At 48.3% G+C, this 17,151-nt stretch overlaps 1 protein-coding gene across 1 annotated transcript in view; it reads right to left on the bottom strand.

The window, feature by feature from the left end:
- TTLL11 (tubulin tyrosine ligase like 11) overlaps positions 1 to 17,151 on the bottom strand; it is a 78,633-nt gene that overhangs the window by 55,307 nt on the left and 6,175 nt on the right. Inside the window, exon 2 of the mRNA XM_083423063.1 lies at positions 3,490 to 3,586. Coding sequence (XP_083279189.1) covers positions 3,490 to 3,586 — 97 coding nt within the window. The remainder of the gene's footprint in view (positions 1 to 3,489; positions 3,587 to 17,151) is intronic.

The following is a 17,151-nucleotide window of genomic DNA, read 5'->3' as shown; positions in this document are numbered from 1 at the left end:
TACCTTCAACCACCTCTTACATTACTTATAATAATAACTTTTGATAATTATTATTTGATAATATCAAATGATTATTTGATAATATCAAAAGATTATAAACAGTGACCTCTTTTATTTTGCAAAGGCTGCAAAGCCCATGCACAGCCACAGTCGCACCTTGGTACTCAAACGTAATCTGTTCTGGAAGTCGGTTCGACTCCCAAAACAGTTCATAAACCAAGGTGTGGTGTCCAATTGGCTGCAAGAGCTTCCTGTACTCAAGAGGAAGCCGCGTCGGATCTTCAGCTTCCAAAAAATGTTCGAAAACCGAAACATTTACTTCCGGGTTTTCGACGGAGCCAAAACATACGACTACCAAGGCGTTTGAGAACCAAGGTACGACTGTGCTAAGGCAGCTGTTGCTCACACAGCAGCCTCTGGGTGCTTTGGGGGGGGGGCACTCATCAGTCTCATCAAACACATAACCCAGGAAGCCTGCAGAAACCTTGTTAGAAAAAGCTGCACTCAGGAGCATGTTATGCTGAACGCAGCGGAACTTCTCCTCAGGAAGTGTCTGTAAGAATGCACACCACTTTCCATTGAGCTAAAGAGGCCTTACTTCTGAGTAGACATGCATAGCATTGCATGACAAAGGAGTCCACAATGGAGCAAACTCCACGGTTTTCCTGCTCAATTTTTCAGCTGTCATTCATGGCCTCCAATCTCTGATCATGTTGCTATTTAAAGGTATTGGCCACTTTTTTATTAAAAATAAAATAAAACTTGAAGCAGCTTACAAAAGCAACAAGCACATACATTAAAACCAGCGTAATAATGAAGAAAAATTGAAATGACAACCCTGTTTTTAAAAGGCAGGTTTAAAACATCCCACGCACTGAAGGAGGCCACAGATAATTAAAAGCCAATGGGTCTGGAGAAAAATAAATGTTTCTATCTGGCACCTAAATATATGTAGTGATGGCTCCAGGTGAGCTACCCTGGGGAGGGTGTTCCACAAGAAGGGAACCACCTGACTGTTGTTGCCCTCCAGGCCTCCCACGGATCAGGTCCACGGAGAACAGCCTCAAAGGAGTAATGCAGAGCCTGGGTTGGTCATATGGGGAGAGGGAGCCCTTGAGATATTTGGGTCCTGAGCCACATAAGGCTTTGTGGGTCAAAACCAGCACTCTGACTTGGGCCTGGAAACTAATTGGCAGGCAGTGTGGTCAGGCCAGGAATGGGCGTTCTGTGCTCAGAATGTCTTGCCCCGGTGAGAAACCTGATCACCAAATTCTGCACTGGCTGCCAACCGTTTCCTAAGGAATCCCCATGTGTATGTTAGAATATTTCCGTTCCACCTTAAGGAACAGGCATGACTGTTGTGTATCACATGCCTGTTTACACTCCAGCACAGCTTGCTGGGAACTTCCGTCTGTGTATAGCTTTTGCTTTGGACATGAAGGAGAGAAGACATGTTTCCTTCTGTCCTGATGTATGCCGAATAAACTGCTTGCAAATATGCTCGCGTATGCCTCTCCTGCTACTTCTGTTGTGCGTTTACTCTGCTGAGTGTGCATGCACAGCTTCTGAAGCTGGGGTCGCAGTTTCATGCCGATCCAAGGACTGGAGATTGCCCGGCACATCGGCTGGTGGGCTGGGGCCAGCTGGGGCCCTGCCAATTGCCCCCGATTCCTTGGCTGCATCCCAGCAGTGTAATGCATTGCAGTAATCTAACATGATCATCTATTGGGGAAGGTTTCGCCCAATTGGCCACGGGCTGACACTGCCCAATACTGTCCTGTTTTGTTGCTGCTTGCTTACCCCATGCAAGGAGGAATGCAGGGACCAAACACCTATCCTGCCACAGAGCTTTCTTTCTTACGTGAGAAGAGGCAGCCAAGTTGGCTGATCGTCGGAGCTAGCAGAGAAAACCAAACTTCAGAGTTTCATTAAGTTTGGCATTGGGGGGAGCTGCCTTCCTGCCAACTCTATTCCAAGAGAGCAAAGCCTGACAGCTCTCTGCAGAACGCAATAAACAGAAAGAGCTGTGAGCTGTGATGAATCAATATCTTGGGCGCTTAGCTCTTACTTAACCGGATTCAGGTAGAGATTAAAGGCGAAGTAAGGGAGCTTTAAGAAGTTTGATAGACCTAATATTAGGAAAAGGTTGACTAAAACTCCCCTCTTCTCTTTAAAAATAATCTATGGGGGGGGGGGGGACCTGTCTGAGCTTTCCTTCTGAGACTGGAAGTGTCGCAGTTCAGTTCAGTGGGGGTGGTCATTGTTTTGTTCTGATCTGTTCTTGCTTTTACTACATGTTTTGTGTTTCTGTCTCAAGGCACTGTATGTGGTTTTCCCCCTTTCTCATTTAATCCTCACAACAACCTTGTGAGGTAGATTGGGCTGATAGAGGCAGTGACTGGCCCCTCCAAGGCCACACCTGGTGAGCTTCACAGCCAAGTGGGAATTTGAACCCTGATCTGTCCCGGGTCCGACTCTGGCACTTTAACCAATACACCAAAACTGGCTAGGAAATCACACACCCACCCTCCCCAATGGTCTGACACCTTGAGGGGCACCAGCAGCCAGGGTAGACCAGTGTGGGCCACTTCCGGCATGAGAGTCAACTTAGGCCTACCACAGCACTTTGGGCAAGGAGTGAAAATTTTACCATTGACCAACCAGCAGGCTAGTCTCTGCACCCATGCTCCCCTCCCTATGCTCCATCTTATCCCAGCAAGCAGGAGACATTGCACAGGGACACATTCTCGTCCACTTAAGAAAGGTGCCGATCAGGGTCCGTGACAGGGGCAGCCGGGGGAGAAGGGGATACGGCTTGGGAGGAATCCCAGGCCTGAGGTTTTGCACCCCTGGACAAGAGGCGGTAAATGCCACCCATGTGCCAGGAGCTAAATCGTGCATGAAAAGGACAAGTTTCCGCAGGCTGGTATTCAGTGTTGGTTTTATACGTGGCCAGGAATCTTGCAGAACAGTTCCAATTACAGTCATATCTTGGGTTACAGACGCTTCAGGTTGCGTTTTTTCGGGTTGCGGGCCACCGAAACCCGGAAATACTGGAACAGGTTACTTCCAGCTTTCGGCGGTTGTGCATGCGCAGACGCGTTAAATCATGCTTTGCGCATAACCGCCAAATCGCAACCCGTGTGTGTGCAGATGCGCCGCTGCGGGTTGGGGATGCTGCAGGCTGTGAACGTGCATCCCGCACGGATGACGTTCGCAACCCGAGTGTCCACTGCACACATAAAACGGTTTGGTCTTTTTAAGGGAGAAGAGGGTCAACTGAAGAAGCGTTAAGAAAAACGAAGTGCAGATCTAATTAATGGAGTTGGTTTGGGTCCCAGGAGCTTCCTCCATCTTCCATGAGACAACCTTTCAGGTACCTGAAGAGGGTTTGTCTGTCTGCGAAGACAGAAAACACCACAAAGGGCTCCCCCTCTTCCCTTACACAACTGCTTCTTTTAAATGAGCGACGCGAAATAAATCTATTACCTGGAAATTTGTTGACTTGGCCCGAGTAGATGGCATTATCGTGAAACGAGACACCGTGCCAGTAGATGTCACAGGGAACGCGGCGGCCAAAAGGAAACTGCAGTGAAGCACAAGAGGAAGAAGAGATAAGGTACATACAACTTGGAAGCGAATGCTATGCATAAATTAGAAACGATTTAGGTATGCAATTCTATTGCCTACGTTTACATGGGAGGGAGCCCCATTGCACACAGGATTTACTTCTGAGCAGACAGTTACCAGGACTGGCGGGCACATCGCCCCTTTCTCTGTGATCCGGGAGATGCTTTCACCCTCCGACCCCTGCGCCTGTTTCCTCAAAAGGAAACAATACTGTGCTCAGTCCTCATGGAAGAAATACAGGGACGCAGGGTGGAAGATACGCACATTTGCCCAATTTACAGGGTTTCAGAATTGAGCTTTTCTCATTGCAGGGTTGAAATTCGGTGCAGGACTGTCATTTATTTATTTTTTAATCATGGGCTGGAGGAAACCTGCAGTAACTGTGTTGACGAGTGCATAGAAAGCCAACGTGGTCACTGGACCACACAGCTCCCGTCCTCCCTGACTGTTGGCCATGCTGCCTTGGGGAGGGCTGGCTGAGGCTAGAATCCAACAACACATTGGGAGTTCCTGGGCAGATCTTGCCAACCAGGTGCAATCCGAAACACCTGGAAGGCACCCATATGGAGAAGGCTGTACTAGGGAGGCCCACATTCAAAAACCCCGCTGCCGCCCCAGCCATAAGCCCACCAAGTGATGTTGGGCCAACCCCACAGGGCCATTGTGAGGACACAGAACATAAGAAGAACCCTGCTGGGTGAGGCCAATGGCCCATCTAGTCCAGCATCCTGTCCTTACAGTGGCCAACCAGAGCTTCACTGGATGCCCCCCAAATTCCGATATTATGGAAATCCAATGAAGCTGCGTGCTTGAAGATGGAATAAAGGTAAAGGGACCCCTGACCATTAGGTCCAGGCGTGGCCGACTGGGGTTGCGGCGCTCATCTCGCTTTACTGGCCAAGGGAGCCGGCGTACAGCTTCCGGGTCATGTGGCCAGCATGACTAAGCCGCTTCTGGCGAACCAGAGCAGTGCACAGAAACGCCGTTTACCTTCCCGCCAGAGTGGTACCTATTTATCTACTTGCACTTTGACATGCTTTCGAACTGCTAGGTTGGCAGGAGCAGGGACCAAGCAACGGGAGCTCACCCTGTCGCGGGGATTTGAACCGCCTACCTTCGGATCGGCAAATCCTAGGCTCAGTGGTTTAACCCACAGTGCCACCCATGTCCCTTGAAGATGGAATAGACCAAAATAAATTATCGCAGAAAGACATGCACAAAAACATCCAATTTAAGGGGGGAAAGTTAACCGCTCACCGTCAGAGCAACAGCATTTTAGCTTCTCTGCTCTTATTACAGAAACACCCCAGAACCCCAGCCAGGTTTTAGAGGAGGAAACCCAACCCCTTGTTGCCCCGGTTCGCTGGCTTGGCAATTAAAACTTCCCTCACTGGTGCAGCTACTTAATCCGGGGGGACCGTTAAGCTGATGCAAGCTTGCTGCCCTCCAGTTCACCCCCCCCCCCCGCTTCAAATCACGCGTCCACCCCCGGGACAAACAAGCCTATGCCCCCAAGACTGACTGGAACACTCAGAGGTGTATTGCAACAGACGCCAGACTTATGATGCAACAGTTTCCCCAGGGTGAATGCAGAGGCCGTTTCCAGGCCTCCTCTGAGGAGGAGGCAGCACAGAGCACCTTCATTCCCACTGCCCCCCCCCCCCCTTTTTGCAAAGAAGCATGTTCACCACTGGAGCAACAACGTTTTAAAACACCCCCTGGCTGTTTACCCCCTTACTATGGAAATTTTGTGGGCAAAGGTGGGAGGTTGCAGGGAAAGGAGGATCCTTTCTGCAAACAATATCTCCAAGAATGCCTTTTTTAAAAGCCTTAGTTTTGAAGGCAACTTGCTTTGGGAAAGGAGGGGGGGTGTCTGAAATTAATTAGCACGCTAATTGGGGAAATTCTTTCTTCCTCTGCTGCTTAATGGAGCAAGTATGACACCCACAACAGTCAACAAGAGAGAAAGGAGGACCTCCGGTTCATTTCGATTTACTCAGGAAGACGAAAGGTTGGGGAGAGTGAGGCAAAAAATGTGTAATTCTCAGGAAAACAACCGAGGGATGGAGTCCCACCTTTTCCGCGCCCTCTTCAAATGCGCGAGGGATACAGATTTGGAGGCAAGCATCAGGTAGCTCTCCCATACCCACAGAATCTTTGTTTTTTAAGTACCATATTTTTTGCTCTATAAGACTCACTTTTCCCCTCCTAAAAAGTAAAGTGTGTGCGTCTTATGGAGCAAATGCAGGCTGTGCAGCTATCCCAGAAGCCAGAACAGCAAGAGGGATCGCTGCTTTTGCTGCGCAGCGATCCCTCTTGCTGTTCTGGCTCCTGAAATTCAGAATATTTTTTTCTTGTTTTCCTCCTCCAAAAACTAGGTGCGTCTTGTGGTCTGGTGCTTCTTACAGAGCGAAAAATACGGTAACTAATATTTAAATCAATGCCAGTTTCAAAATACCAATGAATAAAAATTATGCTGGCAGGGCACCTCTCATTTACAGCATTTCTCAAAGGGTTTCACACCGACACCTTGGTAAGGATTTAAGAGCAGGGCTTGTCTTTTTTAGGTTACTAGGAGGCGGGAAATGTTATTCCAGACTGGGAGAGACGAGGGAGGCAATGTGATACACACGACAGATAAAAGCAGGCAGCCTAAAGGCCCATCTACTCCAATAACCCATTTCCCATGCTGGTAAGCCAGAAGCCCAGAGGCAGAATATCGGCCCAACAGGATATCTCGTACTCAAAAGATAGACTGCCTCTGAACAGGAGGTTTCATCGAACCCTACTCTCCTTTTCTAACGAATTGTCTCTAAGCAGTTGGCTCCTTACCTCTCTCGCCCTGATCTGGCCACAGTGATCCATGTGACAGTCACGTCCAGGCTTGATTATTGTAACTCGTTCTATGCGGGGCTGCCCTTGAGACTGACCCAGAAACTCCAATGGGTGCAGAATGCCGCGGCAAGACTCCTTACGGGTTCCTCTCCGCAGGATCACATTCACCTGATGCTTAACCAGCTGCAGTGGCTCCCGGTGGAGTACAGGGTCAGGTTTAAGGTGCTGGTTTTAACCTTTAAAGCCCTATACGGCCTAGGACCCTCATACCTATGGGACCGCCTCTCCTGGTATGTCCCACAGAGGACCTTACGGTCCCGGGCCACAGAGAGGTTAGGCTGGCCTCAACCAGAGTCAGGGCCTTTTCAGCTGTGGCCCCGATCTGGTGGAACGCTCTGTCACAAGAGACTAGGGCCCTGCGGGACTTGACATCTTTCCACAGAGCCTGCAAGACAGAGCTGTTCCACCAGGTCTTTGGCCAGGGCACAGCCTGACTCCCTCCTTTGGTAATCCTCACAGAACTCTAGCCCAATGGTTGCCATTAATTTGATTTGAACTGATTTTATAATGAATAGATTTTAGAATGCTGTATTATTTTACTGTTGTTAGCCACTCTGAGCCCGGCTTCAGCTGGGGAGGGCGAGATATAAATAAAATATTATTATTATTATTATTATTATTATTATTATTATTATTATTATTATTACAGTATTATTATTATTATTATACTTCCAAAGTCACCTAAGAGCCAAACTTCAAATTATGTCTATACAGATGAGCTTACAAAAAAAAGGGGGGGAGGGGGGAGATTTGAAAGAGGAACCTTTTTCCACCTGTGGTGACACAGTCCACAGGTATTCAGATTTTGGACAGCGGTTTGTCAAGAAGTGACCAAAATACGCAAAACAAGCTATTTCAACTTCACCACAGCTTTGATTACTAGATCTATGGACCAATTGCCTGAAAGGTTTCAGCTCTTGGGAACGCTCGACAGGGATGCTAGCAGCTGCCAGAACCTCAGTTTCCCCCAAATGGAAAACTTTACAGGACTTGTGACATTTGCTTTGATATAAAAACCAAAACCTCATAAATCACCATATTTTTTGCTCTATAAGACGCACCAGACCACAAGACGCACCTAGTTTTTGGAGGAGGAAAACAAGAAAAAAAATATTCTGAATCTCAGAAGCCAGAACAGCAAGAGGAATCGCTGCGCAGGGAAAGCAGCAATCCCTCTTGCTGTTCTGGCTTCTGGGATAGCTGCGCAGCCTGCATTCGCTCCATAAGATGCACACACATTTCCCCTTACTTTTTAGGAGGGAAAAAGTGAGTCTTATAGAGCAAAAAATACGGTACGTGTTGCCAAAGGCTTGAGGGTTCTTGAAAAATTCTGTGTTATGACAGTTCTCTGTGAAGAGGGATGGATTGTTAAACCACACTGAGAACTGTAGCTCTGAGAGTGGATAGGTGAGGGGGTGGGGGGAAGTTTCACTCTTTATTTTTATTTGTCTGTTACACACCCTTCTTTGCCCTCAGGTCCCACCATTAAAACACGGGGCAAAGAGTTGCGTCTTCAGCATCCTTCGGAGGCCGCACAATGAAGGAGCCAAGCGCAACTCTGTGGCCTTGACTTAGGGGCCACCACAGAGTAGGCCCTCTCCTGGGTAATCGCCACCCTGAGCCTGCAAGGGTAGAGGGAATACCAAGAGGGCGCCTTCTGCCAATCTCAGCACTTAAGAGGGTTTGTAGGGAAGGAGGCTGTGAGAGAGCTTGCATCTATATAGCATACAACCCTATAGAAATAAGGAAGTTGGAGCCGGTTCTGAGCACCAGGAAAACAAGAGCAGAAAGTCAGTGATATTAGCATCCACACGCCCCCCCCCCCTCCCACTACAGCATAGCAAATAAGATTATCCCAGCTACAAGTTGATTAATTCTGAAACAGGCACAAGGAATGCATCCGCCGCACAGCGCAGGCTCTTCCAGAGACAGAGCACCACAAAGCAGACAAGCCAATCCAAGCAGCATTGGGGGAAGAAAGGTGAGGGCAGAAATCCAGGCCCTTCGTTTGTTTGCTGCTTTTCATTTGCTTTGTTACAAGAATTTTAAGGTTATATATAACCTTAAAATGGTAAATGTTCATAAATGGTAAATGTTCATAAATGTACCAAGCAAGCACACACATAAATGTACAGATGACATGTCAAAGACCCACAGAAAAAGTCCTGAAACCATTTGTCTTTTCCAAATTGACCTCAAATATTTCTCTGCAAGGTTGAAAGAGATGGGGAGCCTCCTTATTGTCTCTTTGCTCACAAATCCTGTCTCAGGGGCACATATAACATATGAATAGGGCAGGGGTAGGCATCCTAAGACAGGAGTGCCTGGCGTGCTCTGGTCCATGGAGTCACGAAGAGTCGGACACGACTCAACGACTAAACAACAACAGGCATCCTAAGGGGTTTAACCGGCCCATGAGCCACCCGCTCGGCAGTTCCCCACATGCTGCGCTAAACTGGCACAGCGCAGGGACTCTCTTCTGTGGCTCTGGAAATCGCTTCTGCGCATGCGCACTTTCCGGCGTCTGGGCATGCGCAGAAGCAATTTCCAGCGCCACAGATATGCGCAGATGCGATTTCCGGCATTGTGCTGCGCTGGCCCAGCCCACGGAAGATCTCTGCGGGAGTGATCTGGCCTGCCTGATAAGCCTTGCTGACCCCTGGAATAGGGTGAGCCTGTGGCCTGGATTCAGGAATTGAGTACCAGTAGTTATCATAACAAAAGAGTGGCCAGGATGCCCAGGTAATCCAATCAGGTAACCTGGCAGACAGGAGATAAACAACACACTCAGGATTCTGTTTTAGACCGTCCCTTCTGATGTATGTATGATGTACTGGAGGTGGTCTTGGGCTACACCCCTTCTGTGATGTATTTATGATGTATGGAGGGGTGGTTTGGGGCTCCAAGGTGAGCAGTTCAAAAGTCTATATAAGGGCTTGTGCGCATGGTTCAAGGTTCTCCTCCTCCTTTCCTGCGTGTGAGGGGAGCACCCTGTTGCAACAGCTTTAATAAAGATCAGGCTTACAAGCTGCTTTGCTTCTCAATATTCTCTGGTTGGCCTCTGTTATTTTCTCCTACCGATGGAGAATCTACAAAGGACTCTATAAGGGCTCTTGGGTACCCCATAAGGGATCTGTTTTTGTTTACAACAGCTTTCTCCAAAGCACTTTTCCACTAAAAAAAAAATATCTAAAGGCAAAAAAGAACTTTGGCTAAAGGTATACAAAAGACACCTTTCTGGTGGGAAAAGCTGCCTGACTTCATTACAGTGCAAATAAATTTTAGAGCATTTGAGTTTGTTCACAAGCCAAAGGCTAAAGAAAGCCCTAAACTGGTGGGCTGAGGCTGCCAGGAAGCCACAATTTCTTCCCTGACCCATAACGAGAGCATGTTATTGTCCATGGCTGAAGGAAAGGCACTCTGCACATGCCAGGAGGTAGGCTTCTTCTCCGTTTTAATCCATTGTTTTTGCAAGGCTCAAAGCAATGACAATCACCCTGGCAGACGTATAACAAAATTAAAAAGAAAAGCAGCAAGATTCAGGAAAACTAGCTGAAGAAACGCTGAAGAGGAAGAGTTTCTGCAGCAGGCACATCTGAACCCCAAGGAAAGGGGTATGTTTTCATACTTCTGACGAAAGGTTGCAGAGTTTCAGGGGCAGCTGACAAAGAGGCCCTGCTTCCAGGTGCTTTTGTTCTGGTGTGTAGCAACCCGCGGCTGAATTTGTCATTGCACTGTGCCAGCATTCTGGGAAAAGGCAGAGGAATAAGGTTTTCTTCCAGCTCCCGCTCAAAGGCTGCCTTTGAAGAGGGAAAATGTTAAGCGGTCGTCCAGGACCCTCAACAATTGCCAAATGTTCTGGGGAAAGGAGGTGGATTGGGACCCCCTGCATGAGCGCATGCAAAGAGAGCCCCCGACAACCCCCACCCTGCCATGCATATGCCACAAACACACATATACATAAAGCAGAGCCCACCAGCAGGTTGGTGAAGACTATCATACAGGAAGAGAGCCAGTCAGACCACTGCGAGACCTGAGTTCGAATCCCCCACTTGGCTATGAAGCTGACTGGGTGTGGCCTTGAGCCCCTCACAGCCTAACCTACCTCACAAGGGTGTTATGGGGATTAAATGAAGAGGGTGGGACGACCATATATGCCACCTTGAATTCCTTGAGTGAAAAGGTAGGATAGAAATACAATACAGTCATACCTCGGGTTAAATGTGCTTCAGGTTAAGCGTTTTCAGGTTACGCTCTGCGGCGACCCGGAAGCAACGGAGCACATTACTTCCGGGTTTCACCACTCGCGCATTCGCAGACGCTCAAAATGACGTCACGCGCATGTGCGGAAAGGGTGAATCACGACCCGCGCACGTGCGGACGCGGGTTGCGTTCGCTTCAGGATGTGAACGGGGCTCCGGAACGGATCCCGTTCGCACCCAAAGGTACCACTGTAAATAAACAAGGAAGATAAAGCTAGCTCCTCCGGCAAGCAGCTTTTGGTTACTGGCGCTTTTGCTCTCAGGCACTTCTTTTTTTCTTTTCTTTTTTTGCAAGCCCTGGTTGCAGCGCGGCCCGATTCTCCACCGCACCTGTACAGCCCGTAAGCTAAAGCAGCACATTTCATGCATGGGTCCCCTGGGGGGAGAGGGTGTCGTGGAAGTGAAAGTGAAAGGTAAAAAAAACGCGAAACAGATCTCCTATTTTCCAGAGAAGGTAAGGAACAAACAGGAAAGGAAGGCGGGGGGGGGGGGGAGCCGCACACCAGGAAATCAGGGAGTTATGAGACCTGACTGTTTGCATAGCTGCTGCAGCTGTGTTGGTGAAACAATGCCGCTGTAACCATGGCAACAGCAACCCAGAAAGGAAGCCCGGCCGTCAGCTGTTCTGCCTGTCTTCCAAGACCCCCACCCTGAGCTCTTCGAAATGCCTCACAGGGCCCCACCCGCTTGCCTGTTTACCTATCCTCACCCCCCCCCCCCGCAGAATAATTATATGCCACCTTTTTCTCCAATGAGCTCAAGGTGGTCTATATGGCCCTCCCTGCTCCTCATTTTATCTCGCAGCAACTCTGGCAGGTTGGTTAGGCTGAGAGAGGCCCAAGGTCACACACCCCATGAGGTTCGTGCCGAGTACAGATTTGAACCCTGGTCTCTCCCACATCCTCTGCCACTTCCACCTGGCCCCTTGCTGCCATCTTACGACCAGAGATACAGTCACAGAACCCACCTCCTCTTCGCCTCCCCTCCCTCAAACCCACCTTCTCCCTTAAAGCTTTTGCACAAGACCCCAACCAGGTGAAGCTCTCAGCCCAAGCACAATGGGACCACAAGCAGCCCTGCTCAGCCGCTGTGGCCTTGGCAAAACAAAACCCAGGCAGGTCCCTGCCCCAAGGAGCCTTCAGTTGCTATCACCATTTTCACCGCCCACCACTGCGGTATATTGCAACTGGTAGGCAGCTTTTCAAAACCAAAAAGCAGAAGAGACAGCATTGCAGATATGTGGAATCACTTCTTAAGAACACAAGAAGAGCCCATCTAGTCCAGCAGAGTCATCAGCTGATTCCTATAGGCTGCAGCCAGAACGGTCAGTGGTCAAGGCTATTTGGAACTCGTGTCCAAAGCTTATGGAGAGCACCCGGTTGGGGAAAATGGATGCAAACAAACATGCACATCCCTAACCAACCTAAAAATGGTGTCCGGGCCCAAGCAGGATGTTGCAAAATTGCAATTTTTTATATTCTTGGCTCCAGACCAGGACAAAGTCTGCCTTGCATCTCATAAGAAAGTCAAGGGCTCCCCCTTCAGGCCATAAAAGTCAGCATCATCAAATCCCCACGCTCCCTGCTCCAGATACAACAGAACAGGACCCTAATGGGCAAAGCATTTTCTGCTTTCTGGGCTAATTATGCTAATTCCTTGATATTATGCAAATAACATGGCAGATGAAGGTGTCATCTTGTTCCAAAAGGGATTTGTTCAGCAGACTTTTCAGAAGTGTTATCCGTTCTGATTAACACCGGCATACATAATTCCCGGTGAGACTTCTGTTTCCACCTCTGCAAATGACTTCAGCAAGTCAGTATGCAAACACACCGATCTCGTTAGCACAAAATCCAATTTTAACTGACCTTGTTCTTACTGCTATGTCTCCCCACCGACACTCCCTGTAAAGTTGCAATAATGGCTTCGGGCATTTTTTAGGAAGCCCATAAAAAAGAATCTTGCTGGCCAAATATTAATATCAGAAACTGAAGGGAAATGTTTGCTGAAAACAGCATGCCAAAACTTGATCCCACCCCTACCCCACAAATTCCACAGCAGTACGTGAATAATACTACTTGTAGAGCATCCATTTACAACAAGTTTGAGCTGAGCTGAGGATCAGGGCCACTTCAAGTTGTCAGAACAGAATTTGTGTGGAGAGCAATACATGGCTTTTCTATAAAAGTGGGGCAGGGGCTTTTCCTGAAATAATAGATAGATAGATAGACAGATAGATAGATAGACGGACAGACAGACTGCTGCCCCAAAGGAGGTTAAAGTATTCTGTCTGTAATTTTGTTTTTGTTTTTTTTTAAAAAAACCACAAATTTGAGTCTGTTCAGGTTAAAGTCTGTACCTGCTCTGAGGAATTCAGTACAGTGGACGCTCAGGTTGCGAACATGATCCCTGCAGGAAGCATGTTCGCAACCCGCAGCGTTTGCAACCTGCACGGCTGCATCTGCGCATGTGTGGGTTGCGATTTGGCGCTTCTGCCCATGCGCAAAGCGCGATTTAGCGCTTCCGGGTTTCGGTGGGTCCGTAACCCAAAAAAATTCAACCTGAAGAGTCTGTAACCCAAGGTATGACTGTATTAGGCACCAGAATTCTTTTAACCCCCAAGCAGCTATGGCAATCCACTAGAGGCCCCTTAAAACTGTCACAAAGACTTTGTCCCTGCAGCAATAGTGAATTGCCACAAGTCATCTAGTCCAGCCCCCTGCAAGGCAATAATTTCCTAGGGGCTCCTCTTATGATTTTGTGTTTTTTTTTTTTAAAAAAATGGCTTTTCAATGCACAAACATCCCAATTAAGACCTGCAAAGTTTGTAATATGGTGTGGAGTGTGCATTAGGAGGGACGTGGGTGGCGCTGTGGGTTAAACCACAGAGCCTAGGACTTGCCGATCAGAAGGTCGGCGGTTCGAATCCCTGCGACGGGGTGAGCTCCCGTTGCTCAGTCCCTGCTCCTTCCCACCTAGCAGTTCGAAAGCACGTCAAAGTGCAAGTAGATAAATAGGTATCGCTCCGGTGGGAAGGTAAACGGCATTTCCGTGCGCTGCTCTGGTTCGCCAGAAGCAGCTTAGTCATGCTGGCCACATGACCCGGAAGCAGTACGCCGGCTTCCTCAGCCAGTAAAGCGAGATGAGCGCCACAACCCCAGAGTCGGCCACGACTGGACCTAATGGTCAGGGGTCCCTTTACCTTTATGCATTAGACAGTGTTTTGGATCTGCCCTGAATGAAGAACGGACGAGTTCAGTTATCCAGAAGTGGTACTGGCACCGACGGGGGGATTGAACAGATGAAGGATAAGGCTACCAGTAGCTACTACTCACAAAGCCTCTCTCTGTTGGAGATGGAGGGCATCTAGATGTCGTAAGCGGTGGCGGGGGGGGGTGCTGCTGTTGTGCTCATGCCCTGTTTGTGGAATTCCCAGTGGGGCACCTAGCTGGCCTGTCCCAGAACAGGATGCTGGAGGGGCCAAATAGGTCACTGGCCTCATCCATTCCGCAGGGCCTGTAAGACAGAGCTATTCCACCTGGCTTTCAACTAGAACTTAGCCTGATCTTTTATTTCTCTTCTCTTCCCTCCCCCTCCCCTTATTATGAAGATTACCCACTCTGGGATCCCACAGCTAATTCTCCCCTGGTCTCCTCACTGGCCCAAATTGGACTAATTTAGCCAGCTAGCCCTGGTGATCATCTAATGTTTACTGGATGGATTTCCCCCCTAAATTGACTTTTGAATTCTGAATTTATTGTTATTCACGTTTTTGTGCTGTTTTTTGTTGCATCAATTGTTATAAATTTGTTATTAGCCACCCTGAGCCCGGTTTTCTGAACTGCGAAGGGCAGGGTATAAATAAAAAATTATTTATTATTTCTTTATCCAGCAGCATTTGTCATATGTTCTTAAATTCTGAACAGATTATAGCCTTAGACAAAAATATGCTTTTACCAGGGTTCTCGCCCAATTAATGAAATTTTAGTAGGTTAAGTTAAATTAATCCTCATAACTGACTGAAAACAGTAATTCTGAAGAAAAAGGTACACTTCCCTCATTTTTAGATGGTGCATGGTTTTACAAAGTTGTTGCCTCCTGTGTGTGTGTGTGAACTCGTGAAAGAGAGACAGAGAGAGGTCCTGTTGCTCCTAATAGAACTTTCACGGCAACTGGTAGCTATTGCTCAAAGGATCATAGAATTGTAGAGTTGGAGGGGACCCAGGGGTCATCTAGTCCAACCCCCTTCAATCACAGATAAAGAAACCCTGGCAGATGGCTTCATGGTGTGTTCCATCAGATATTTTGGCACCTGTGTGCCCCCTACACACACACCATGCAACCTCACTATGGCATTTTCAATGTTTGCACAACACCTGGCACTCAGCAGCAATCATCGCCACCACCATCATATTGAATTTCTACAGCACTGGGCATGTGGCAACAATTATAAAAAGAAAGAGGAGTGTTTCCACATTTGTAGAACACCAAGCTCTCACCAAGCCCCCAGCCAGCACGGCAAATGGTCAGGGATGACACGAACCTGAAGAATCATGTGGTGTAGTGGTTAGAGCAATGGACTAGGGCATGGGAGACCAGAGTTCAAATCTGCACTCAGCCATGAACAAGCTGGGTGACCTTGGGCCAGTCTTCCTTCCCTTCTCTCTCTCCTACTAAACCTACCTCACAGGATTGTTGTGGGAATAAAATGATGAGGGGGAGAACCCATTTACACTACCATGAGCTCCTGGAAGGAAAAGGTAAATGCAATAACTAAATTGACTTGATATCTTTCCGCAGGGCCTGCAAGACAGAGCTGTTCCGCCTGGCCTTTGGTTTGGACTCAGTCTGACCCTTATGTCTTCCCTCCCCTTATGGTTTTGATCTATGGGCTATTTTTAAAATGAGGCTGCATTTTAAATTGCATTTTAACCTGTATTTTAAATTGCTTTTTTTCCTATTATGTTTTTACTGTTATTTTAGTGGTGTTAGCCGCCCTGAGCCCAGCTCTGGCCAGGGAGGGTGGGGTATAAATAAATTATTATTATTATTATTATTATTATTATTATTATTATTATTATTAAATTGTAGTCCAGCAGAAGTTGGATAGCTACCAGTCAGGGGCTTCCTTAGCCGTGATTCCTGCATTGCTGGGGTTGGGCTAGATGACCCCTGGGGTGCCTTCCACCTCTGCTCTTTCCTTCTCCGTTCTGCTTCCCTCTAAAGCAGAGACAAGGAACGAGGGGCCTTCCAGATACTGCTGGACTCCAAGTCCCATCATCCCCAGCCAGCGCTGCCAACTGTGGGGGATGATGGGAGTTGGAGTCCTGTGACTTGTGGGGCCGGGTGCTGCTGAGAGCCTGGCTGCTCAGAGGCCTTTATCCCACCGACTGCCAACTGCTGGGGGACAGGAGAGGGCGAAGGCCGTTGCCTCCTCCATGTCCTGCCAGGGGGGGCTTCCCGTGGGGGCCCCCAGCGTGGCCCCTGGGAGAAACTCTGGGCAAGGTGTGAAAATAGGGTGCAAGGCATTTCCCTCTGGTGCAGAAATGCTGCAGGTGGCAGGTCCAAAGCGCTCAAGAAACAAAACAAAACCACTTTCCTAAAATAATGGGGCCAAGCTAACTAGAATAAATAAGTCTGTGGCCCTCCAGAGGCTTGTGTGCCACAACGGCCCTCGTGCCTGACCACTGGGCATGCTGGCTGCAGGGAGAGGGAACCAAATATTACTTGGCAGAGCTGCGGACTCCCCACCCCTGAAATAAATAAGTCGATTTTGCTTGTGAACTTGCATACGTTCTCATGCAATCATGGGTAGACAAGGGGGCAGCCAGCGATTTGTGTATTGCCAACGACATGAGCAGGAATTACATTCATGGAATTACAAAGTTGGAAGGGACTCGCAAGGGCCATCTAGACAGTCCATGTTCCTACAATGCAGGAATCACGGCTACTGATGAGGCAACAGCCACTGACCAAGCAAAGGCAGCCAGGCTTCTGAGGCCCAGCGAGACTGGAGAGGTCCAGCCACAAGGCAGCTAGAATGAGAACCATAATTAGAAACACAGGTACAGGTAAGAGGAGGCAGGCAGGGACACAGAGGAAGAGCAATTCAGGCTGGGGGCCTGGAATGAGGACAGAGAGCCATTCAGCCCAGGGTCTGTCTGGCAGAAACACACAAGGCCAGGGCACTGATGACAAATACTCCTTTGTTTTCTATTTTACTATTCCCCCGTATTCCTGAGATAGGCATTTCTCTATTGACTTCTATCTTAACCTAAATACATCAGAAATAGCTTTTATAATCCTCCGCCAATATTCCTTTACACAAATACACTCCCACCACATATGTGCATATACCCCTAAC

This window comes from Podarcis tiliguerta (genome assembly GCF_965153285.1).
Source record: "Podarcis tiliguerta genome assembly, chromosome: Z".
Lineage (NCBI taxonomy): Eukaryota > Metazoa > Chordata > Lepidosauria > Squamata > Lacertidae > Podarcis > Podarcis tiliguerta.
This window is presented reverse-complemented; position numbering and strand designations above follow the sequence as displayed.